General features: G+C 41.9%; 1 protein-coding gene across 1 annotated transcript in view; it reads left to right on the top strand.

Annotated features, from left to right (window-relative positions):
- The window catches only part of LOC102371777 (cadherin-like and PC-esterase domain-containing protein 1), a 159892-nt gene that overhangs the window by 96318 nt on the left and 37103 nt on the right, over positions 1-26471 (top strand). The window contains exons 11-12 of the mRNA XM_025192517.1: positions 9226-9343; positions 13862-13906. Coding sequence (XP_025048302.1) covers positions 9226-9343; positions 13862-13906 — 163 coding nt within the window. The remainder of the gene's footprint in view (positions 1-9225; positions 9344-13861; positions 13907-26471) is intronic.

Raw genomic sequence — 26471 nt, 5'->3', positions numbered from 1 at the left:
GGGAAAGATATCTGAAGTTTTGAATGAGCGCCCTCATAGGGCTGAGTAAAAACTGTTGTGTCTTACTATAAGACAGCAGAACTCAAGACAATAGATTTAAACTGCAACAAAGCAGATATAGATCAAATCTCAAGAAGACACTGCCTAACCATAAGACAATAAGACAAACTCCAGAGGGAAGGTGTCAAATTTTATTCAACATCTTTTCAAGAATAGGCTGGCTAGGTATCTCTCTGGGTTGCTTCAGGAACATCAGTCTTGCATCTGTACAAGGAGTTGGAGTAGATGATACTGGTCATCCATTTCCCAGCCTGTGATTCTATGATTGTGCTCACCTCAGGAGCGGCAAGAGTTCCAAGTCCTGCCTCAGTGAGGGTGGTGTTACACGTTACCTTTAAACCATCATAAAGGCATTTAAAACAGGAGCATTCACCTGTTAAAAGGTGTTAACTCATGCTAGGTACACCTCTAAACATTTTAGGGTGCAGACAGATATTTTTCACCTTGATTTGGTCACAGAAAGCAGTCTATAGCCATGACCAAACACAAGTGCACAACTGCAGACAGCTTCAAAAATGGCCAATTAGGTGAAAATCTGAACTCTTCAGATTGAATGGAATGGATTCCATTGCATGAGGGTCCAGATGGAGATATTTCAAACAGAGCCTCATCTGTAATTTGTGTTTGTGCTTCCTGCCAACATCGCTCCTTTCTCTTTACTTCTCCCCCAAGCCCGTTTACTTCAAACAGGTTTTGTACCTGTGGCTTCTTCTGGCTGCACAGTGAGGGAAGCCACAACTCTGCCCACAGATGACATCCACCACATGCCAAGCTAAATGCCAGCTTCCCTCCTCCTCTCCCAGCCCAGAGGAGAGAGAGAGTCCTGGCTTTTGTCCACACCCCTGCTCACCAGACCCTCTAGTACAGTAGTCACCAACCTTGATTGTGGAGCCTCTGACACTCAATCTCAGGCTGAGTCCTCAATCTCATTTTTTTTCAAGCCACAGTTAGGCATAAAACAGGGTTGGACAAAATGGCCGATCTGGCCAGCCACCAGATTCCATTTTCCAGCAGCCCCTGTCCTCATGGCTCGGGCCAGTCTCCATGGAGACCCCAGCCCCATCTGCTCAGGCTCAGGCTGGGGTTGCCATGGAGACCAGCCTGAGCCATGCTGGCAGGGCGGCAGGGGGCTGCTCTGAAGCCACTGGGAACTTGGGATGGGGGGAGCCAGGGCAGAGCCACAATCTGGAGCCTGCACACTCCGGGGAGGGGCAGGCAGGCAGGGGATCGTGGCTCTGCCCTGGCTCCTTGCAGCAGTGACAGCCTGGTCTGGAGCAGCAGATAATGTGCAGTCACAAGTGTCACACTAAGACTCAGTAAGTAGGAAACATGTATAATTGTGTATATTAAGCACTTGATCTCAGCTTTATATAACATAAATATAAATATAAACTATTATTTGTACATTTTCTTTGAGGTAGATCCTGGGTTGCACTTTAATTCAAAAAGTGATCTTGTACTTGAAAAGGTTGGAGACCACTGCTCTAGTGGCAGGTCACAATTGTGCAGGTCCAAGGCAGCATTAAGCCTTAACCTGTGACTGCTCTGAAACTGTTCTAACTTTATGATGGCATAACACTCTGCAGATATAAAATGTTCTAAGGGTAACCTGTAACAGCACCCTGATGTTGATGTGTCCCAAGGCCCAGTGATCTAACTACTCCACCATTCCTCCTTTTTTCATTCCAAAAGATTGTTGTCTTCCAGAGTATCCCCCAACCAATAACATTCAACACACAAACAATTTGCAGTTTGTTAACACCAACGTTTTGTAATCATCAAGAAAGGAAGAAGGGGAAAAAATTGACTCCTCCCTTTGGATCTTTCAGATAATCCTGTTTTATCTGTTTATTTTCTAGGTTGTAATTCTGGTGGCACAGTTATTGTCTTTAATTATGTCTTTCACAGTCTTAATAAATGATGCTGGTAATTGTTTTTCTGCAGAAACAGAAATAAACTAAATTTTTTCAGGAGGTTGCCTCTGCATGAGATTTCCAGCCCAACTTTGCAGACACAAAAGGTTGTGTTTAATCAACTGAATGATAGGGCATTAATCTGTAACAAACCAAACCTTTGGAGATTTATCTATCATAGACAAGTGCAGCCAGACACAGAGAGTAAACTGAATAGAAGTCAACATGCCAACTATTCCTTCATTTGTTAATGCCATTTTAATAAAGTTGATAGAGTAGAACTAATCCATCTGGTCACAATTTATTTCCTTGCAATAAGATACAGTTTCACTTCTTATGAGCTCATTCTTTGACTAATATTATTAACATTCCTTTCATAGTATCCTTTTAATCATTTTTGTCTAGCTTTAGTTATGTGCAAGAAACAAGTAGAAAACAACAGACTAAAGAGAGAGATGAAAGGACTTCATAAGAAACATGGGTCAATTTAAATAGAATCAGATCAAAGAAAGTGAAGTCAGTGAGCCTTCAAAATTACCTGTTTCACAAGTGTTGAAGTGATATTGTAGATGTTTCACAAGAAGCTTAATTCTTTTGTTTCCAAAATGTAAATCAAGCTAAATGTAGGAGGTCAGAAATGTCAACATTTTGCATTGGGGGCAGGCTTGCCAGGGCCACTCTAGAAGAAATATAATTGTCTCCAGCCAATCATTGCTGATATAGTTTGTAAGGATGAATGGCTAATGTTGGCAAAGGAAGTTTAGTTGAGGGTTATCACTAAGAGCGATGAAAAGGCCTCTTCTATTCTACTGCCACAACCTAGTCCAGGTCCGTCCAACTAGTGGCCGGGCCTGCAAAGGGTTGGGTTGTAACCCCTGGGCTCCTGCTAGCCACCACCCGCTGCAATGCTCGGCTGCAACAGTGTCTGGAGTCTCCAGGCTCCCTCTCTCTGGTCTGGCTGCCACTTGCTGCCTCCACCCCAGGAGCATGACAGTGTGGTGAGTGATATGGGAAGCTGAGGGTGAGTACAGGGTCAGACAGGCAAAGGAATGGGCCCCTGCCTGTGGGATCATGCTCATGTGGTGCATTGGTAAGAGGGGTGCCCATGAGGGTGTGAGTTCTCTGGGGGGGAAATGGGAATTGTGCTCATGTGCCTGCTCGTTGCAGCAGAGGGAGAGGATTATGCTTGCACACTTGCATGTTGAGTGTAGGGGTGGGAATTGCTCTCACACATCCATGTGGTACAGCAGGGGGCAGGAGGGGAGGGGAGGGGGTGCCCATACAGATGCCTGATGCAGCATGGAGGGTGGGGAGTAGTGTCTTTGCAGCCCTGTGGCTTGGATAGATGACCCTGACTTAGTACATGATGTTTTTGTGTCCATTACTGTCTGGACCTGCTTTGGTTTAAAACAGAATGATGTAGAATTACATTTCTGGCTACTTGTCCATGGTCTGTAATGCTAAAAAAGCAGTTCCCATGAGCTTAATTAATATCTGTCTTATTGTTTAATCTAGTAAATGCTGACACACCGGCCATCTGTCGGTATAGGACAGATAGGATAGTTCTCAATGTCATGTTTTGGGTTTTACTACTCTGCTTCAATGTGGGTACCAAAGCAGACAATGTCTTAGTTTGCAGATCTCGTTAATTTCAGTGTGAGACCTTGGAGAGTGGGGGAGGGAGGAAAAATATGCTTTACAACTAAAAAAAAAAGCCTCTCTGGGCACATCTATACATTAATTAGCGCACAGTAGTTACTGCACATTTAGTTTAGTACTTGCTTAATTAAGTACAAACTAAATGCACAGTAACTACAGTTACCGCACAGTAGCACTGGCGCACAGTTTTTTGTGACACTTACTGCTCAGTAGCCTAATAACACTGCGCAGTAGCATATTAGCATGGTTTTTGACCATCACAGTACTGTGCAGTGTTATTAGGCTACTGTGCAGTAAGTGCCTTGTGTAGACGTGTGTTCTGTGTGCATGTAGACAGTGTAAGGCAGTGCTGTGCTGAGGCATACCTCTACCTTGTTGAGATACACTGTGCCTATCCTCTGTGCCATAACTTTTGAATCAGAAGCACTGCAGTTTCTTTAGTTCAGTGGTGCATGAACACTAATAAGTTTTACTACTCTGCTTCCAGTTCAGGAGCTAGTCCATCTAGCAGGGTCACTGTGTCTTAACTTGGTGCTGCCACTGCACATGGACCTACCTCCTGTAGGTCACTAAAGATGAAACCTGTATCAAGGAATTCAGGGTGGGGTTTTCAAAACCACCCAAAGCATTAGCCTAAGTGCTCCTGTAAAAAACAATAGGAATTTTATCATTGACTTCAGTGGGAGCAGAATTAAGTCACTACTGCATGACTTGGTTGAGTACATTATTTACTGCTCTTGCAGCAAGAACAGTCTTTTGCTTTTTCCCCTTATTCCAGGTCAGTGGAAATGGATGGAATTTAGTGCAGAGGAGGTGAAGTGGGATTCTGAAATATAGATTGACTTAACCTGGAAAATAACTGCAGCTCCTAGAGGACTATTGATTATGCTCTATAGTGACTGATTACTAGGGGTGTGCAAAACAGGCCATATTCGATTCAGATTTGGCCCAAATCGGGGATAGTGATTCGATTAGTTAATTTGGATCACTGTCCTGATTCGATTCGGCCGAATCCGAATCTGAAGATTCAATGTCGATATAGAGAATCAATGATTTGGCCATAGATACAGCTTTAAATGTGTTTTCTACGTACCTTGAGGTACCAGGCACGGCTCATGAATGCTGCAATGCTGGGCAGGATGGAGCATCCTCCAGGAGTGCTGGGGGGCAGGGGGCGGTGCTTCCAGTCCACTTCCGGGTCTGCTGCTGAGTGCGCCCCCCCCCCCACACTCCCCCAGCTCGGTGATCAGCTGCAGGAGGGACCCTGGGTGCCCCCCCCCATAATCAGGAGGCACCAGTCAGCGAGCTGGGGGGATGGGGTCCCCTGTGCATTCCCTGGCAGACCCGGAAGTGGACCAGAAGTGCTTCTGGTTCACTTCCAGGTCTGCTGCCGAGCATGCAGGGGACCCACCCGTGCTCCTGTGGGATGCTCCATCTGCCCCAGCATCTCAGCATTCACGAGCTGCCTGGTACCTTTAGTTACGTAGAAGAAACATTTAAAGCTGTGTCTATGTCCAAATGATCGAATCTTTCTGAATCTCTCCAAATTGATTCAAAGGATTCCGATTTGATTCAGAGAGATTAAAGGGTCTCCTTATTCGATTCAGATTCGGAAATTTGGCCACCGAATTGGGCCGAATCTCCACCAAAACAAATCAGCGACCAAAGCTTTGCATAACCCTACTGATTACATCAATGTAGATCATCTTTATAACATACTGATTACATATTTCATATAATGAACCCTCAGCAGTGTTCAAAAAGTGCAACTACTATTTATTTATTCTCAATGTACACTCAGCAATTTTCTTAATCTAACGAGATTATAGTAAGCATCTAGCTTTTATGTTCATGTGAATGAATCAGAAGCTAACTTTTTAATTTTAGGTGAAATATAGAATAATTACCAAATGCTTACTTAAAATATTTTTATGTCAAGCATCTAGACCATAAGAAAATTAAACAAAGCATCCAAATGCTCCTAATTCATAATTTGATGTATATAAACTCCTAATATAAGCTCCTGATTAATAATTTGATGTAGATGTATGGTAACATGTTGAAAATCTGTGGGTTTCATGGAGCTGAGCTGATGGTGCTTTTGAAGAAACAAGATTTGCTATTGACTTTTTTAGAGAAAAAATGTTCCGTCTTCATACAACAGATGGACTCCAGATATGTTCTTTCTGTAAATAGTAATTGAGGTTGACAGAAAGCTATCTAGTTATACATGGGAATGTTTTGCTCTTTTTCATTTGCTAGTGCCTAGAAAATCTTCTGTAAGATAAAAGTGAAGTTACTAATAAAATGCCAAACCAGTCTTATTAAGAATCAATTCTAGCTATGCACTGAAGTGCGTATTTCCGTAGAGCTTTCTTTTGATTTCAGTCCAGACATTTTCAAGGCTCCTATTTGTCTGCCTTTTAAAAATGAGACAAGGAGGAAGAACTATCATTGAAGTTTACTTGTCCGTCTCTCATCTTTGCAATGAGTGATCATTTGTAAATACACTTGAGATCACAGGCTTTTTCATCTTTGGGCAAGGCAAGAGCAGTGTCATGGCACTGCACTACCTGTAGGGAACTTGACAAATTGACAACCTGTTAATAAAGCCCTTAAAGTGCTGTATGTGGAGGCATGGTATATGTTTGTTTGACTTCTGGCTGCTGCTGAACAATTTTTATAATGTGATATGCGTCTATGATCATAAATGATTGTCCCTCTACAAAACTGTAAGAGGAAATTTCATCCAGGTACCCTTACCTCTTACATCCACCAGCTCTTAAGACTGAAATTCTGTTATTAAACAAACATAATTTCCTTGAAGATTTATGTTCTACATCTTGTAAAGATTTAAAATAATACATGAAGATTGGTTTTATATTTCTGATCATGTTTGTTAATGATTTAAACTAATCAGGTGAATATAAGCAAGCCAGCCAGCTAAATTTGCTCTTGATAGTATCACCTGGTGAATGCAGTTTGAAATCAAAGAATATTTTTTGTTTATACACCTACACTGTGCACAAACATGAACAAGAAAATCCTGTTCGGTTATTTTATGACACTTTGTTGAGAGCAGTAGCAGACTGTTTAGGAATTTAGGGCTTCCTTGTGAAGCCTTGTGCAAATTGTTGTGCGGCAAGGTAGAAGCTTCCTAATGTTAATGTTAGTTTAAGTAATACTGTCAAATATCTGCACACTGTGTCCAGACCATGAGGCTCCAAGTGGACATCACAGGTTGACACTAGAAGAACTGAGTGCCACTCATTTCATTTTGTTATATGGTTAGAAAAACTGATGTAACACTAAAAAGGGAGCAGGATGTACAAAAGAGCACAGAGATGTAGCTATCCCGTGCTATACTATGAGTGTTGCTCATGAAGATGATCCAAAATTCTTTGAAGTCTGTGAAAGTCTACCTGAGTGGTTTTGGATTTGATTTGACAAGAAAAAAATATTTCACTTTGTGTTGGAGTGTTAAAAGACCTCAGGAAAAATTTAGGGACTTAATGAGTATCTAATGAGTTCAAGGGTGAAGTCATTGCTCCATTTATATTAGTGGCATAATTCCTATGAACTCATATGAAGCCAAGAATTTTAATGAAAATGTCTAAGTACCTAATTGTTACTTCTTCATGATTTTAATTTGAATGTGGGGCAAAGTAAACACTGTCCTGAATTAGTATGTTTGCTGTGTATTTCAGTAGAAATATTAAACATTTTAAATACACATTAGCAGTCCTATTCACTTTAGTTTTAAAAGGAATCTAACAGAAATCAGTATAGTTCAGTGAACAGGGAAACTACAGAATACATTAACCTTTTAAAATTTCATTATATTATTTTGCTCAATTTCAAAATATAAAATGTCTTTCATATGAGGACAGCACATTCTTTTTATATTTTATTGTGTTTAATTGCTTTAAAGTATGTTTGCAATTACACAGTACATTTATAAATTTTTAAAAGTAAATCACTCATGAAGAATTAAAAAGCAAATTACAGAGTACTGAAACTAACAGTTACTATTTAATTAACCAGAAAATACGTTTCATTTTATATTTAAATATAGAAACAAATTAATTAATGGATGTTGCAGTCAGATTTCTATGACTTTTCATGTCATAAAAGTATAACTTTCTGTTATTTGTAGAATGCTATATTTTTAGCTCCATAGTTATGGTACCAATAAATATATTTTGGAGGCACTTGTAACGTATCATGATTAGGGTTGAATTAAGTGTGTAAAGATTTTGAGTTGAGCAAGTTGTACAGATACATGAACTAATATTCATTTTAGAAAGCTTGTGCCTTGCAGCAGTGATTGACTCAGCAGTTGTACACAAATACTCATATATATCTGATGTTAGAAAAAACATGACACAAATTATGTCAGGTATGCCATCACATAGATAGCTGTATTTTACATTAGCAAGATGCAATGCCAATACAAAAGAGTCTTTATAATATATGAAGTCAAGCTTGCTAAATATTAGTAATGTTAACAATCATTATTCACCTGAATAATCTCACAGCAAACTTTGGAAGTTGGCAGCATCTCTCCAGATTAGGTCTCTAAAGGAATTTCCAAATATGCCTCTTTTTCTTAAATCTCTAAAATGTATTCACCTTGAACCTTCAAGAATGTTGATTTTAAAATGGTTCCTATGTCAGATTGTTACTGCCAGATTTTTAAAGCACCAAGCAGTCATTAAATTCCATTATGCATTTTGCTGAGGTCCGTAAAATGTAGTAGAAATGATCAGGTTGCAGGAAACAAGGCTGTTCAATAAAATGTATTTGTAGTGTATACCTTCCCCTTAACGGCATTTAATACTTTATTGTACTATGTCGATAGAATAAATTATCTGTATTTCTGCATACATGGATTTAATATTTCTGTTGGTTATACATAGATATGAAAAACAAAAATCAGTGCTATTTTTATCAGGAAAGCTGCACACTGTTTGGCATAGTGTCTAATTCTTTTTACACTTTTAGGGGTAGTTAGGGAAGTTAAGTTTTGTCTATATTGTGTGTGACCTAATCCAGTGGTTATATTTATGATATATTTAGTTACTTCCCTCTTCCATGCCAGGTAATAATCTTTCTAAATCCCTCATGTCAGTTCAAATATTTTTTTTCCTTTAATCCCTCTTTTCTGTTCTATCTCTTTTGGAGTCTTCCTTTCTTTTTTAGAGTAAACTGGAACATTTGCCTGGGAAGAAGTAGGTTTTGTATAGGTTTGCATTAAATTAGTATGGACAGATAAGTAGAGAGTACATGGCCAATACGATTTGATATATATAAAAAAAAAATCTTAGTACTGTATCCCACATCATCAGCAAATGATGTGCAGGGAACTGCTCAATTCAGTCCTTCCCACATCGATTGTGGGTTAGCAAATTTGTTGTCAATCACTATGTACTTCATTAGAAAAAGGATGTTAAAAATTCTCTTCTGAAATGTTGTTGATTGGAGAAAGATAAATAGATTTCAGACAGATCCAAATACCATTTTTCTCCTTTAACTGTTCTCAAAAAACATTGCCTATATTATTCTGATTTTAATTTATTTCATTCTAATTCAGGACTGTGGTTCTCTAATTCAGCCAAAAGAACCCTGTGGATTGCAGCCTCTGTCTCCTGAGTACTTTTCAGCAATTTCACAGACACAGCTTAAGACTTGTGAAACTGGGGACCCAAAAGGTTTGTTTTTAGTATGTTCTTTTACCTTTGAAAACAACCACAAGCAGCCTGGTAAAAAGAAAACAAAACATCTTCTGTGCAGGCATGCAAACACATAGTAGTGAAAATATAATAACTATTATAGCTTTTGCATCCTATTTTATTTATATTTTTATTAATAAAATAAAACATTGTGCATTTATATAGTAATATTTTAGTTTAAGCATTTTTGTGGAAAATTACACACAAATTATTTATTTGCTACTGCATGGGTCATTGTTATAAGTAGAGTTCATTGCAAATTTCTCACCCCAAATATTTTTATTGAAATTTACTTTTTTATGTATGAAAATGTTCATTTTCTTTAAATTAATTTTGTTTTCTAAAAAATACTAAAAATAGTTTTACAAAATATATATATTTTTGATCGATCTGAGTTTTATGTTTCTATTTCATATCTTGAATATATACACAAAAGTAAACCAACATTTAAAGGAACAAGGAAACAACCTAGAATACAGTTGTTTTATATAAACTGGTGCAGAAAGGTCTAAATACCATAAGGCACAAAGCAGGGATCATGGTTGAAATATCTGTATTTAAAATCATTAATATATATGGAGCATGCTAGTATGAGCAAGACCTGAAGATTTATTCATGTGTACTTTAACAAACATGGATGCTTATAAATGACTATTCATGTACATGAAGTTGTACACTGCTTAAGTCTTTTCAAGATCAGAACCTAACTATGTCTTTATTATTTTTTATTAAACAAATGGAAAATAAAATCATATTACTGATGCAATGCAGTTTCTGCCTGAGGACAGATATATCCGGGGGGGCTATAGTGGTGCCATCATACACTTCTCTTCCACACTCCTGCCCTCCCCCCTTCCTCCCTGTCAGCTCCACTGCCTGCAGCAGCATTTCTATTCATGTAGCAGTGAGGGGGTCAATTGGTAGTGACTCATTATAATCTACCTGGTTCCACCTAAACTCTCCATTCCATAGGTGTTAATGATCTCTTTAATGGTCTTTTATGGTTCCGCTAATCAAGCCATCCTTTGTTCTGCAATTCTGCTGTCTGTTAGCTGCTCCTGATAATGCAGCCCTTATTCCACAGCCCTGCAGACTGCTTTTACTTTAGCTAGCAACATTAACTATGGCGTGGAAATAATTTTCATTGAAGCAATGGACGTGCTGTCAAGATGCTCAGGGAGGCTAGATTTTTGGTTTATGAATCTGAAAGAGATGTATATTTGATTCTAGCAATTCTAGGACTAATGAAATGTCTTTCAGTTATTTTTGCCTAGTGTGTTGTGTTTTTTTACATAATATATGATATCATAAATTCTAATATATTCCTGGGCCCTTAGCTTATTAGTAAAGTTTCTAGTTTCTTTTTAATTGGAGAAAAATTAAAATTGTGTTATGTCATGATGAACCACACAATCTACACCCCCCTTTTCAAAATCCTAGATCTGCTCGTGTTGCTTTATTTAATTGGTAGATATATACTTTTTATTGCAAAGAAGTTGCAGAAACCAGTGGAATATTCAATATGAAGATATGTGTTAGCTGAATATATCACAATGTGATATCACTATCTGTTATCACTATATCTGAAATATGTGGATACATTTTATTGTTACTATGAACTAAGTGAAGGGGGCATACAAAGGAGGCATTGATGTGTCTGTTGAAACATTTTCGCTATGTAGCAGTTTACATAAAAAGCATAATTCAGCTCATAAATCGAGACATAAAGTTCTTTACTCAAAAGTATGAGTTAGACTGTCTGTCCCACAATGACTCCTCCAGTAGTTTGTCTCCCCTGAGATACAGCATGGATATTTTGAATACTGTGTCTAGCTAAATAAAGTACAATATACAATAAAATGTTTAAAATTGAAACACAGTTCAGTATACAAGGAAAAAAGTGCAAACCTAAAAGAAGTGGAAGCATCCCTTCTCATTAACCCTGTAATCATTGCCAGTAGGTTCTAAATAATAACATTCAGCCGCAGAGCTGAGCTTGCAGCACTTAGAGGTTATGGTGCTTTGTGACTTTACCACACCTGCAGCTCTCCTGTGAAATCTGAATTTTCATTTCTACTTAGGAGAACTTTTACAATTTCTACAGTCTCCTATGCCTGATGGAGGGTGCCTGTGCCCAAAAGCTTGCAAATAAAGAATTTTTTTTGCAAATATCTACTTGACCTAATAAAAGATATCACCTGTGCCACGAGCTTTGATTCCTTGTAGCTGTGGTGCCTTTTTACAAACTGACAACTCTAAGTAGATAACTACTTTTTTTGCATGTAAATTTGTACCAAATGTGTAATTGCCAACTACCTGATCCTGGCAGAGATTGCTCTGCAGGCACATTTATTGGGAGCAAGCCTGAAGTCTTGACAAAGGCAATCACAATCCTTTGACTTCATTGGAACATTATTTCTATTTTTAAATATACAAAACATTTGAAGAAACAAACTGAAACCCTGACTCACCTTTAGATCCATCCAGAGGCAGGGTGGTGTTATAAGGCCATCTTTACATTTTACCAATATAGGAATACCATATTCTGTACTGTTAAGGTCTCTTAGAGTGAATGAGGGTATTGCAAAGCTGTCCCAGTGCCATAAAAGAACTTCCAGTAGTCAAATCAGTTCTGCTGGTAAAAGCGCAGTGTAACTAGTGCTATAACTGCATCTATACCAGAGGTTTTATCTGGCTCAGTTATATTAATCAGAGAGCACATATCATCACATTCCTGTTGGACATATATTGGTAGGAAAAGAATTTATAGTATAGATATGGTCATAATCAGGAGGAAAGGATTGGGAATCAGAGATTTATGATGAAATCTTGCATCTAGGGAGATTGCTGGAAAAATTTGAGTCTGCTATCTCAAAAGAGATGGGGGTGTGTTCCCTTGCTGTGCTCATAGGCAAGTCCTTTTAGGGTCTGCTTTGAAGAAGTACTGAGGCCCTTAGCTTTTATTCAGTGGGAACTGAGGGGACTCAGCACTATCCAGAAGATGCTGAGCACTTTGTAGGACAGAGACCTAATTTACTGTTTCTCATTTTGTTCCATTGATAAATGTGCTGTATTAAAATTAGAATAGGGCATTTTCCTGAATTGTGTTTCAGCTTGGGATGAAAAGGTTGAAAAAATAATAGCATTTATAATGAGAAAAAATCTGTATTCCATTGACTGTTATAGCTTCTGAATCAGAAAATGTAGCTGTATAACCAGAACTACCATTGTTGTTGCTGATTTTGAGTGCCACTGCATGTTTAGCACTGTACAAAACATAGAGGAAATGCAACAGCTGCCCACAGAGGCTTAAAAAACAAACTCAATTTGCAAAAATCAGGCCACTGTAGTATATTGATATAGCATATATACACTATATACACTGTAGTATATGGAAACAGCATTTCCATGGACAGTTGCAGAATCAGGCTTACCAGGCCTAGAAGCTAATCATAGCTTAACTTCTAGTATATCTTATCAATACTTGCATATTTTAACTGTATTCCATTTCCATAACATTGTATCACATAATTTTATGGGCTCTATATTTTCTGTAAATCTCACTTGATTTAGGTTCCAGTATTGCAAAGACTTACACATATGCTTAACAATATCTACTGTGATTTGTTTTCATTGACTATAAAGAATAAAATTAAGCATGTGCCTCAATCTCTGCAATTTTTATTCTGAATTATTATTATGAATTAAATAGTTTATTTTATAATTTCATTAACATTCACTAAGATGGAGGGAAAATAAATATTTCCGTATCTTGTTCACAGAGCAAATGCTCTTAAAGAAACCTGAAGAAGCTCAAATGGATAGTGACTCTAAAAAAAAAAGTTAGACATAAATCAACAAGTTGTAGTTCGTATTGTCTGAGGTTAAATACTAAAATCAGTGTTTAAATTGGATATGAATTTTTTTTATATGATCCCTTGTCTAAAGGTGGTAACAACTGCCACTTTAAAACTAGTTGTTTTTGCTTCTAACCGTGAAATATGATTTTTGGTGGTTTAATTAAATATAATTGATCCTATGACCCCAGCTGACTTCCTGCCCTTTGGGCGGGGGGCTGGACTCAATGATCTTCCGAGGTCCCTTCCAGCCCTGATGTCTATGAAATCTATGAAATAATTTGTCATGTTTAAAATACTGAGTAAGAAGACAGTTTTAGAATATTAACTGCAAGAGATAAAAAACTAACCCAGGTAAGTGCAGAGCCCTTAACAGGAGCATGTTGCTCATATTTCAGTTAGGACTTCTGAATTTTAGGTCTTGACCTTTCAAATGCTTACATAATTTGAAATATGTGTACAAGGCCATCTGACTTTCTTAAAAGTATTAATTTTTATGCCATTATTAAGTAGAAGTTTGAAGGGATACTGTCAATTTATAATTTCATGTTGAATGTAAGCAGTTTGTTTTAACTACATTAACGCTACTTTATTTTAAATTATATCAGCCGTTTAAACAGCAGTTTCTTTCTCTCCTTAGGTTGTTCATTTCTGATGGAGCAAAGGGAAAGCTCTACCTTACAAAGTAAAACTGACAGAAATGGTTTTGCCCCTTTGCCCCCATATACCCAGACATTGTTGACTGCAATTGTGTTTAAAGCTTCTCTGGACATTGTAGCATTCACAAAAACATTATTACAATTACAAATAGAAAATAAACATAATTTCACAGATTGTGCTAGACATTTGAAATATTTCACCGTAAAATAACTCCAGTAACTTCTCTGTGCCCTTTGATTTGTAGTGGGATGTATCAAGGACCTAGGGGTTACAACTGACAGTAAACTGAATATGGGCCAACAGCATGCCCTGGTTGCCAAGAAGGCTAACAGCATACTGGGCTGTATTAGTAGGAGCACTGCCAGCAGATCAAGGGAAGTGATTATTTCTCTCACTTCAGCATATATGAAACCACATCTGGTGTACTTTATACAATTCTGGGCCCCCCACTACAGAAAGGATGTGGACAAATTGGAGAGAGTCCAACAGAGGGCAACAAAAATGGTGAGGGGTTGAGGAACATGACTTCTGAGCAGAGGCTGAGGGAATTGGGCTTATTTAGTCTAGAGAAGAGAAGACTGAGGGGATTTAATAGCAGCCTTCAGCTACCTGAAGGGTGGTTCCAAAGATGGAGCCAGACTGTTCTCAGTGGTGGCAGATGACAGAACAAGGAGCAACGGTCTCAAGTGGTAGCAAGGGGAGTTTAGGTTAGGTATTAGGAAAAACTTCCTCATGAGGAGAGTAGTAAAGCACTGGAGCAGACGACCCAGAGAGGTGGTGGAATCTCCATCCATGGGGGTGTTTAAGACCCAGGTAAACAAAGCCTTGGCTGGAATAATATAGTCCACCCCCTGCTCAAAGAAGCTTTGAGCAGGGGTGTGGACTCAATGACCTCCTGAGGTCCCTTCCAACCCTAATTTCCTATGAGTCTGTGATTCTGTAATGGTTTAGGATTGGCAAAAAGCAAAGGACTAGGTGACCCTCAAGGTCCCTTCCAACACTGATTCTCTGGATCTGTTCTTTTTATACATAGAAATAATCTTCCACTCCAACAAAATCTTATTAATGACTGGTATCATTCAAATTTCAATAAAAACTATATCTGGCACTGTTCAACTGATGCCAAATTCATCTGGGATTACTAACTCATAATTACTAAAGGAATAAATAATTTGATACAAAAATACATTAACTTTCAGCTTTTTAAAATGTGTATGTTTGTAACCAGTTTTATTTTTACAGCAATCCTGTTAGCATTGAACAGTGCTTCCTACAGATATGCATTTGTCTATGGCTGTAACTCTCTAATTTTTTACATTTACCACTAATCTTTAGCATATGCCACAAGATGGATCTAGTTCTTTCTTAATATATGTAGAGTGCTATTGACTATAAATCACACAAACTGTTTGAAAGAAGCTTTTCTTAAGGAACTTATCACTTTCAGTCACCAAAGTTTAAGCTTTTATTGTTCAGCCATTTCAGTTCCATAATATTCACTTTATGTAGTTCTGCTTTTTCAGTTTATTACTTAAAAACAGAGCAGCTCATAAATATATGTGATGTTAATAACAAAGTTCAGTAATGGATGAGAGATCTCAGATGTTACAGTCATTGCCAAAGCTGTTATGTATTTGGTTTGAAAGAAAAATTGCAATGTCAGGAAATAAAGTGCCCAGTTTTTATATAATCGTTAAATCCAAACCACCACCCAAAATGACTTAACTTGAAGGATAATCTTTAAGAACTTTTTGTATTATAAATGTTCTTTAAGCTCTCTGTGCACAAAACTCCTTGGACTTTGGGGCACAGACTAACTAATCAGGAAATTTAAAGACAGACAGCCATCCTGTCCTGTTCAAAGGGTGAACATAATGTAGCAATCAGTGTAGGCAAGAGTTCTGAAATACTTATGACACCTACTACCATAGTTTCTGAATACCTCACAATCTTTAACATGTTCATCCACATAGCATTCATGTGAGGAATGGAATTACTATTTAACTGTATTTTATAAATGGGAAGCAGTAGTACTGGATGACTTAGGGCTTGGGAGAAAATTTTTAAAAAGGGGATTTGTGGATTCTAGTCTCTAGGACAGTGCCTTAACCACCAGGATATTTATGCATCTTACAATTAAAAGTCATTGAATAAAAGCATTATCAGGTTTTGGGGCATGGAGCAGGAATCCAAATCTCACCTTTCCCACTTAAATACCACAGTCATTGCCCTACAATGTTATGCTCCCTCTTTTTCTCTGAACCATCACCACTTTCTTCTCTGGCTGTGGTTTTCAATAAAAGTGATCTTGGCCACTGCATTTTATGCAAAGCTCATGTCTGGTAGTGTACACTTCTACTGGATCAGGCCCATAAAACTGAGTTCATGGATCACAATCAAGGTTACATGTGAGATAAGGGCTGAGGTGCTTAGCCCTACTCAGGTGATGGCAGTTCCAGGCATGCACAGAATAGAACGTTACTGGCTGAAATACTTTAGGCACCCAAGTGATTAGGTATGAGTATTATCACACAAATACAATCTGTAGGCAGATTTCCTAGATTTCATAGACATTTGGGCTGGAAGGGACCCCGAAGGATCATCAAATTCAGCACCCTACTCCAGGGGCAGGAAGTCAGCAGGGATCATTAGGATCCCAGCAAGATAAACATCCAAATGTGTCTTGAAGGCGTTCAAAGTGGGTGCTTAAACCACCTCTGGCGGCAGTCTATTCCAGACCTTGGGGGCTCAGGCAGTAAAGAAGTTCTTCCTTATGTCTAGCCTGAAACAGTCATGGAGGAGTTTGTGACTGTTCCATCTTGTCATCCCTTGGGGCTCACTGGTAACAGACATTCCCTCAGATCCTGGTGAACAACCCTGATAAACTTATAGGTGGCCATCATATCACCCCTGAGCCTGCGCTTTTCCAGGCTGAAGAGTCCCATAGCTTTCAGCCTCTCATCATAAGGTTTGTTTTCCTGACCTCTGATCATGCATGTGACTGTCCTCTGGACTCTCTCAAGCTTCTCCACATCTTTTTTGAATTGTGGAGCCCAAAACTGGACACAGTACTCCAGCTGCGGGCTCACCAAGGCCGAGTACAATGGGAGAATGACGTCCTGGGATTTGCTTGAGAAGCATCTATGAATGTAAGCCAGTGTTTTGCTCACTTTACTAGTCACAGCATCACATTGAAGGCTCATGTTCATCTTGTGGTCAATCATGACCCCCAAGTCCCTTGCGTCCGTAGTGCTAGCTAGCGTAGCATTGCCAAGCCTATAAGCATGCTGTGGGTTTTTCTTCCCAAGGTGGAGAACCTTGCATTTTTCAGTGTTAAACACCATCGGGTTCTCATCCGCCCATTTCCTGAGCCTGTCAAGGTCAGCCTGAATCACCCTTCTGTCCTCAGGTGTGGATGCTTTACCCCAAAGTTTGGTGTCAGTGAACTTGGCCAGTCCGCTTCTGATGCCAATGTCCACATTATTAGAAGATGTTGAATAATATAGGACAGAGCCTTGAGGGACCCCACTTGTCACAGCACACCACAATGATTGACTTCCATCAACCACCACCCTGGGCGCTGGTTGTCAATTGTCACATCTGGTTTAGCAGGGGTCCAATATTGCTCTTGCTTTTCCTTCAGCTCCCCACATATCTAAAAAAGGACTTTTTATTGTCCTTGATACTTGTAGCCAGTTGGAGTTCAGTCACAGCCTTTGCTTTTCTGGTTTGCTCTCTGCAGGTTTGGAACAGTGCAGAATGTTCCTCCTTAGAGGTGGATCCCATCCTCCATCCTTTGTAGGCCTTTCTTTTCAGACACAGGAGGTCCGCTAGTTCCCTGCAGAGCCAAGGGGGCCACTGTGCCCTTTTGCTGCCTTTCCTCCGAGATGGAATAGATTTTGCTTGTGCACCCAGGATCACTCCCTTAAGGAGCAACCACTCTTTGTGAACTCCCCTCCTCTTTGGGTTATGGTCACTTAGGGTCTCACTGACAAGCTTCCTGAGCTTGTCAAAGTCAGCTTTCCTGAAGCCATAGAATCATAGAAGTAGGGTCGGAAGGGACCTTGTAGATCTTCAAGTCCAACCCCCTGCCTGGGCAGGAGGAAAACTGGGCTCAAATGACCCCAGCCAGGTAGGCATCGAGCTGCTTCTTAAAGACCCCCAGGGTAGGAGCCAGCACCACTTCCCTTGGAAGTTGGTTCCAGATCCTAGCCGTCCTAACTGTGAAGTAGTTCTTACGGATGTCCAATCTAAACCTACTCTCCAACAACTTGTGGCCATTATTCCGTGTTATCCCGGGGGGTGCTAGGGGAAACAAGGTCTTCCCTAAACCCTTCTGGTCCCCCCTTTTGAGTTTATAGACGGTCACAAGGTAAAAGATGGAGATGCTGGGGATTGAACCCAGGACCTCATACATGCGCTCTACCACTGAGCTACATCCCCTTTACTCAAAGACTTCTGTATTGCTGACTGACTTGCCACCTTTATGGCAGATGGTGAAGGTGATCAGCTTGTGGTCACTGTCACCCAGCTTCCCTTTGATCATTAGGTCGCTGACAAGGTTGTCCCCCATTGCCAGTACCAGGTCAAGCAATGCTTCGCCTCTCATCGGCCCCCCAGTCTTCTTGCATCAGATAGAGCTTATCCATGCATGTGAGAAAGCTTTATGACCATTCGTTTGTCCCCCATTGCCAGTACCAGGTCAAGCAATGCTTCGCCTCTCATCGGCCCCCCAGTCTTCTTGCATCAGATAGAGCTTATCCATGCATGTGAGAAAGCTTTATGACCATTCGTATTTGGCTGAGTACTCTTCCCATGAGATGTCTGGGTAGTTGAAGTCTCCCATGACAACCATGGACCGGGAGCGTGTGGTCTTGGCCAATTCCCTGGTGAACTCCTGGTCAAGCTCTTGAACCTGGATCGGAGGTCTGTAGTAGACTCCCACCATTGTGTCCCTTGTGCCATGTTCCCCATGGATTTTAACCCAGAGGGTCTCTAGTTATCCACCCTGGGCACCAGTGTCAACTTGCAGGGACGCGTAGCTTTCTTTGACATAGAGAGCTACACCCCTGCCCCTTTTATCCACTCGATCTCTCCTGTACAAGGTATAGTCGTCTATACCTGTGTCCCAGTCATGGGTGGAGTCCCACCAGGTCTCCATTATCCCTATGACATCGTAATTGTTTGTGTTGATCAGGAGGACAGGTTCCTCCTGTTTGTTCCTCAAGCTCCTGCCCTTGGGGCCAGTGCCTTGCCCACAGATCATTCCAGGGCTGTGGCAGGGGTGGGCTCCCTTAAGTGCCTAGGCCTGCTGGCTTTGCAAGGGTTGCTCAGTGGGCCAGCAGTGGCGGTAGTCCCCCCCCATTCCCTGGCAGGCTTAGTTTAAAGCCCAGTGGAGCTGGTCAGCTAGTCTGGCTGAGAAGAGTCTCCTCCCCAGTGGAGAGAGGTGGAGGCTGTCCTTTCCCAGCAGCTCACTGCCTCTCTCACCAAAGGACGGACTGTAGTAATGGAAGCCGAAGCCTTCCAGATGACACCAGCGCCGCAGTCTTTGGTTCACTACCTCGATCCTCCTCTCCCTCCCCAGCCTGTAGCATGAGACTTGAGGATCGAAGAGAATACCACCTGTGCCCCCAACCCTTTAAGCCCCAGTCCCAAATCCCTGTAGCGCTTCATGACCTGGCTGGGAGTGCTCCAAGCCATGTCATTTGTGCCCACATGGATAAGGAGCATAGGGTAGTGGTCAGTGGGCTGGAGGAACTCAGGGATCTTCTCCACAATGTCTCAGATAGGGGCTCCCAGGAAGCAGCAGACTTTCCAGATTAAGGGGTTGGGGTGGCAGATTGCCCTCTCAGTCCCCCTCAGGATGGAGTCTCCCACAACAAACACTTTGCATTTTGTCTTAGGGAGAGCGGGGTCCATAGCTACAGCTGAGCCTGTGTTGCCTGCGGGAGCTTGCAGCTTAGCAGGATCTGCTGGGGCTGCAAGAGGTTCATACCTGTTGCAAAGCTCGAGCGGGGTGGGGACCTTGGTGCAGCGGGCCTTGAGGCCCTTGACCTCCTTGGTCCAACCCCTTGGCTGGACAGAATGGGAGGTCCCTGAGTCCTCTCTTGTCCTGGAGGGTGACCATGGTCTACCCTCCACCTCCAGGGGGAGAAGGGCCTGGCAGTAGGAGTCTATCTCCCGCTCACCATTCCTGATGGCACGCAGTCTCTGGACTGCAGCCTGGAGCTCCTCCAGCTGGTGCACCAGAGACCCCAAAAGGGAGCAGACCTCACAAGGGGAGGCTCTGGGTCTTCCAGACCCCAGAGCCTGAAAAAGTGACAGGCAGACCCCACAGCAAATATCAAATATTTGCTTAGGGTTTCTCTGCTATGCACAAATCGTTCTCCTCTTCAAAGGGTCAACAGTTCTCAGGTAAAAATTCTCTAGGCCTTTAGGACCCAGTAGGTGCATCTACACATACAATTAATGCAAAGTAATAAACTTTGGAGCACTTTGAGCTGAAGTAAACTACTCCCAGATGCAGCGTCTACACATGTGCCCAGGACAGCAGCAATCTGAGCCAGGGTGGAACAAGCGCACGCTGGCAGGGGACATGGGGGGATTAGCCCAGGCTCCAGGTGGCAGCATCGGGTGGAAGAGGGGCTGGCTGGAGCACAAGGGTGCTGATACTGCGGAGCTGTGTAGCTAGGCAGTAGGCAGGAGTCTGGTCCCAGCTGGCAGCGCTGACCAAGCACAATTTATGCCTGCAGTCAGCATGTACATGTCCATTTAAGCACAGTTAATTACTCCACCATAAGATAGTACTGTTACCAACAGTAGTATTGTATAGCAGTGTAAATTAGTTCATGTGACCTAATAGTGTTGCATGTGTAGATGGTGATGCTTTACTCCACTGCTAATTAGTCTGCTCTGTGGTTAAGCTCACATGTAGATGCACCCAGTGGTATTGGTTTACTTTAGACCTTGTTCAACCTGCACTGTGGTTTATACCTGAAATTAAACATGCCCACAGCAGCATCCAAAATGTATACAATCTTGCATGGGCATCTGGTATATAAGCATAATGGGAGTTAAGCTACTTGAATAAGCTTGCACTTTAGAGGGTATCCCTGTGAGTAGATTAGAGTACCTGGAGCCAGAAAAGTGGCAGGCAGTACTTTCGAAGCCTCATCTCTCTTGTTTCTCTTCCCCTACTCTTATTTGCAACACCCTGGCGCAGTTGTCATAGCAGGCAGTTCTAGGGATTTGAGCATTTACCACATTTCTTTTGATCTCCTACCACAAGCTGCAAAGCACGTGGTGACAGGAACAGTTTCTGATGTTATAGGATTCCCAGAGCCAAGCTGTGCCAGCACTTAGCAAACAAAAGAGGGGCCAGCACAGAGAAGCCATATGTTTTATTCAGGCCAGTCTCTTTAAAGTGGTTTGACAGCAATAGAGATGGAAATATAAGGAGTTTCTTCACAGAGCACCGTTACAGCCAATGCAAGACTACCTCAGAACTTATCTGGGAGAACAACTCTTAGGCATGGGAGAGCAACTTGGCCTCTGTACCCATTTTCTCTTGGCCTCTATGCTGAGATGGACACTTTCACCAAGTATTTATGCAGCCATCCTGTCCAGTAAGACTGACTTGAGAAAGCAAGTCAATCGCAGAGAGACCCTGATCAGCTGTTTTATGACTTCTGGGCCACTGTTATCCATGCATGGCAGGAGGCGTGATTTTGGGACTGGGGATCAGATCCCCAATGCACCATGCAGGGAAGCCCTGGGATCATGGAGCCCTTGACTCTGCGCCTCTGAGCTGGGAATCAGTGGCTCCACTGGGAGTCCCAGTTAACTGCTGCTTTCAGCCTCCAGACTTCAGCTGAAGTCAATGGCTACACAGCCCCAGAGGCTTGGAGAACAGATTAGGTGATCAGGGCTCCCAGCCTCCAGGGTGCAGCAGTCAAGCACTTCAGTGCACCCCTCTCCCCCATGGCTAGGAGCAGCAGCTGATCATGGCTCCCAGTATCGGGGACACAATGGAACCCTTGACTCCCATGTGCTTCTGAGGCTGGGAGCATAGATCTGCTGCCTGGCCTCATGTACAATTTAAGGCATGATGGGAACCAGCCACTAAGTTATTACACATCTATTGTGTAATAGCGTTGTGGCTTATTTCTTGTTTTGTTACACCATTTATTGCATTAATGTATATTGGGTTAATCTGGTTAATCATGTCTTAAGTGTAATGTCTGCAAGGGGCCCAGTCACTACAAACCTTTACAAGATTAAAAAAATAAGGTGAAAAGCCTTACACTAAAATCCCATTTCCAATCCTGTTCCAGTCTCTCTCCTTTCTGCTTTACTGTAACTCAGTACCCATTTGTTTTTAAGTATTTCTTTGGGTTCTTCAGTTTTTCTTAACATACACATATGTAGCCTTTGTTCAAAGGTCTCTTAAAAATCACAACCCCATATGCCTACAGTTTTAAAATAAACTATTCAGATAAACCAGCATTGAATGAATTCCTGTCCTCAATCAAGAGGAAAAAATGTACTGAGCAAGGGACTGAACAATCCACAGGCATTTACTTATCTTCAAAGATTCCTCCCTCATACTGTACAACAAATACACTACCCTCAGTCTTATCTAGATAGACTTGAAGCCAAGCCTTTGTTCTATTTACCTTGACTAGATTAGCTGTAGTGGGCCTGATCTGACCTCTGTTTTTTGAGTGTCTTTACCCACTTGCTGTGGTAAGCTATGGGCCTTCACACACTGAATATTTGTGTCTACCTACAGCACCATGCTCTCTGCCTTCCTCTGTCAAACAGCCAGTGAGTCCTCCCAGATACCTTGGCTTAGAGCAGAGGTTGGTAACCCCCAGCGTGTGTGCCAGAGCATGGCACATGAGGCTATTTTGCTCGGCACACCACAGCTGGCAGCTGCCACTGGCTATAGAAACTGGGCTGCTTGCAGCAGGTGAAAAGAAGACTGCAAGCCCTGCTGCGAGCAGTCTAGGATCTGTGGCAGGCAGCAGGGGCCTGCCCAGAGCCCAGGTCAGCTATGGCAGTCAGCCGAGAGGCTGCAACTAGTGCACCAGGGTCTGGAGCCCTGACCTGGCTCCGTGGGTCGGGGCACCTGCACATGTGCCTCAGGATACACAGTGGGGAAGGGGCCAGGGCAGTACAACCCCAGCCCCCACCTGAAGGCACATGTGCACCCACTGCCAGCAATGAGGATCAGGCCTCTTGTGGCTCCCTAGCCATCTGCACGCCAAGTTGAGGTGTGGTTGAGGTTGGGATGTTTTTGGCACTCCAGCCAAAAACATTGCCAACCCCTGAGCTAGAGAGATGTATTTATGGAAGGTCCTGTACTTCATAGTGTGGCAGTGTGGTTTCATTAGCTTTGGCCAGTAAAGCAGCAGGTCATTGTCATCACTGAGGTACACCAGCCCTCAGCTATTCAATAGATGGATGTGTATGATGGGTCAGAGACAAGTGCAGCAGGTGTTACCAAATTTGCCCATTACTTTGGGGTGTGCTCATTTATTAGGGATAGTTTCTAGGGTCTTGGTGATTCTGTCAATGTGCTGCTTGTGTTACTATACGGAGCTGTATTTCTCCCTTCTGCAAGCCCTCACCCCCAGTGGAGCTATCTTGCAGGACTCAATCTCAATGGGACTGGGTTCCTCCAGTCACCAAATCAGTCATACACACAAACACACACAAATTAACGTGACACGCCTGACCTGGCCGGGCTGATCAGCATGGACAGGCTGACACCCTCATATGCCAAGAATCAGTTCATAAGAGCAACAATAAAATGCAGTCAAACACAAGCACACAGGTAAACAGAATCCCTCTGAATCTGGCTGGGTGTCCAGCTGACACCCTCATAGGCCAGCATTCAGTTCATAAGGACATGTCTGAGTCAAGCATTCAGTTCATAAGGGCACGTCTGAGTCAAACTGGGTCAATCAGCCTGTACAAGCTGATCCCCTTATGTGTTTCAAACTCAGCACGTCCCAATCTTTGGCCTCTTGATGAGCAGACCCCACAATAATTTGGGCTTCACAGGGATCTTTAGCATAGGTAAAAGAAGCGTTGCTGCAGAGCACATGAGGAAAGAGAAGCAGAGAAGGAAAAATATACCCAATTACTACCAGTTTGACTATAAAAGTTATTTATCGCTAAGCATATGAAATATATAATAGTACTAGTAGTAATAGACATGCAAAAGAAAAACAAACACCAACAATGACAAAACTACCCTGGTTTCACTAAGTATTTGGGGAAACTTAGCTCAAGCTTAACTGATACAGTTCAGGTTCAGAAGTTTATGCCTAGAAAGAAGACAGAGAACGCTGGGATCTCACCTAGTCCACGGTACTCAGGCTGCAAAGCTGACAGGCACAGTCTGTAGCACAGTCCTTGAAGGGAGAGATGATCTGTTCTTCCAGCGTCCCAAGAACGACAGGGGATGGTGTCAGCACAGGGGTTTTCTTCTTCTCCTTCTTTCCTCCTGCTTCTACTTCTTTTTCTTCCTTTTCCTCTAGCAGCACACACACTTACAGATTTTTATACCCTCAGTTCAGCTGCTCCGTAGCACCCTCAGTAGTGTAAATCATTGTCTTTTCTATTGACAAGGGGTTATCTGGTTTGGACCATCTCAGGAAACTGATTGATAATCAGGAAACACTTAAGATTAGGGAGTAACCCAAATACTTGGGAGCCAGCTTGAAATTCCTATGGGTGGCAGATATACTGATGGGATATCTCATGGTTTCTTCAGGAACAATAGATAGCTTGCAGCATCAGGATTTTGGATTTTTACTTGTTGTGCACAAGCCTCAGCTTAGCATGACTTTTCCAGATCTTACTATAGTCTTTTAACAGACTTAAAGCAATTATTGGGGTGCTCATAACCTTTTGTGGAGAGGACTCCCACCAGTCGTCTCGGGAAAAGTATGACAACACCTGGGATTAGGGCTCCAGCAGGCTGGATGCTGTGATGAACCCTTAACCATTGTTCAAATGTTGCCCATACCCCCTCTGACTCGGTCTCTTGCCTCAGCATTGCCTAACCCGGCAACCGAGTTTTAGTCAATCAAGTTTAAATAGGCCTCCCATAGTGGGACCGGGGAATGTACGGCCCGAGATGCCTATTAAACTTAGAGCTGTGTGTGTGTGTCTGGGGGGGGGAAAGTCCTTAGTAAATCCAGATTAGAACTAGTCTGATAAATGCTGAGCTGGGTGTGTGTGAACATGGGTTGATTAACATTGGAAGCACAGATTCCCCATCATGCAGTGCTCTCCTGCTTCTCTGGTCCCAGAATTCACTGCAGTCTCTGCTTCAGGCTTTCTGTTCTCCATCTCTCATGTAAATGAATGGTCATCTGGTTCCATCTCGGATGTAAATGAGACCTAGGGCAGTTGTTTCACTCTTATCACCCTTATCTGGAGGGTCTTAGGTGCGTCTCTCACTGCATCTGAATCAGTTTCATTTATGTAGAGGAGGGAGGGGGGGGGTGAGTCCTTTGTGAGTCAGACAGACTGCATCCTGTGCCAGGGTTGCCCAAGAACACAGAGCTGAGATGTAACACAGGTGCTTCAAGTCTTATGCCCCTTAGGGTAGCATTCTGGTTTGTTTTTTTTCTGGGTGCCTAGATGATGACCTCTAAACCCCATGTAGATTGCCATTCTATTCTACCCGTGTGAATGGCTACCTACCCATACTGAAATAGCATGAGGGCTGGAGCAAATGTTGTAAATGCCTACCTAAGATTATAGGCAGATCTAACAATTATATTGCTGTCAAAGGATACCAATATAAGCTGTTAGGATGCAACTCTTAATGTTTGCATGATTCTACAGTGATACAAGTGTAGCAAAACTGATCTAACTTTAACCCTGTTGCATTCAGGGTCAAAGGTAGGATGGTTTGGCTCACTTGGATCACTACAAACTCAGACTGATATAACAATGTAACAGCTGCTGCATGCTCCTGAGCTGCAGCTCCCCTTCCCCTCTTTAAAGAGGCTAAAATGTACATTTGTCCGTATCCTGGGTAATTTCTGTTAGTCAAATAGTAAGGTATTGGGCTCAGTACAGGAGTAACGAAATTAAATTGCAGTATGGATACAAGTAACACTTAGACCAGTTTGCCAAGGCAGAATCTATCTAAATTACATGGTTTTTTGTAAGCGGTGTAGTTTTTATTGTAGCAAATAGAGCACACATTTGCCTTTTGTTAGGGGAGGCTAATCTTAGACCAGGTTCCACCATTTTTAAACCAGTCTATATGTTCAAGACTTCTGTTCTGTTATAGATATAGACTGGTTTCCAGTCACTTCTACCAGTAAAAGTGTAATGTCTGTACCTGGCCTTTAAGTGCAGGTTAAACTTGAAGTTGACAGGTTTACAAACCTCTTAAACCAGTTTAAAGCTGTCTGGAAAGGTTCATAAGTGTGCGTGGAAAATGAAGTACTTTTTTTGGACAAGTTCACTGTGAATCAGGTTGGTCTTATATGTGGGCATCACCTGTTTTGTGCCATGAGTTGGTCCTCCAGGTATCCCACACTGCATTGCTCCCCTCCCCC

Source organism: Alligator sinensis, unplaced genomic scaffold (genome assembly GCF_000455745.1).
Source record: "Alligator sinensis unplaced genomic scaffold, ASM45574v1 scaffold217_1, whole genome shotgun sequence".
NCBI classification, from domain to species: domain Eukaryota; kingdom Metazoa; phylum Chordata; order Crocodylia; family Alligatoridae; genus Alligator; species Alligator sinensis.
Note: the sequence above shows the minus strand (reverse complement) of the source record. Positions and strands in the feature narration are given on the sequence as shown.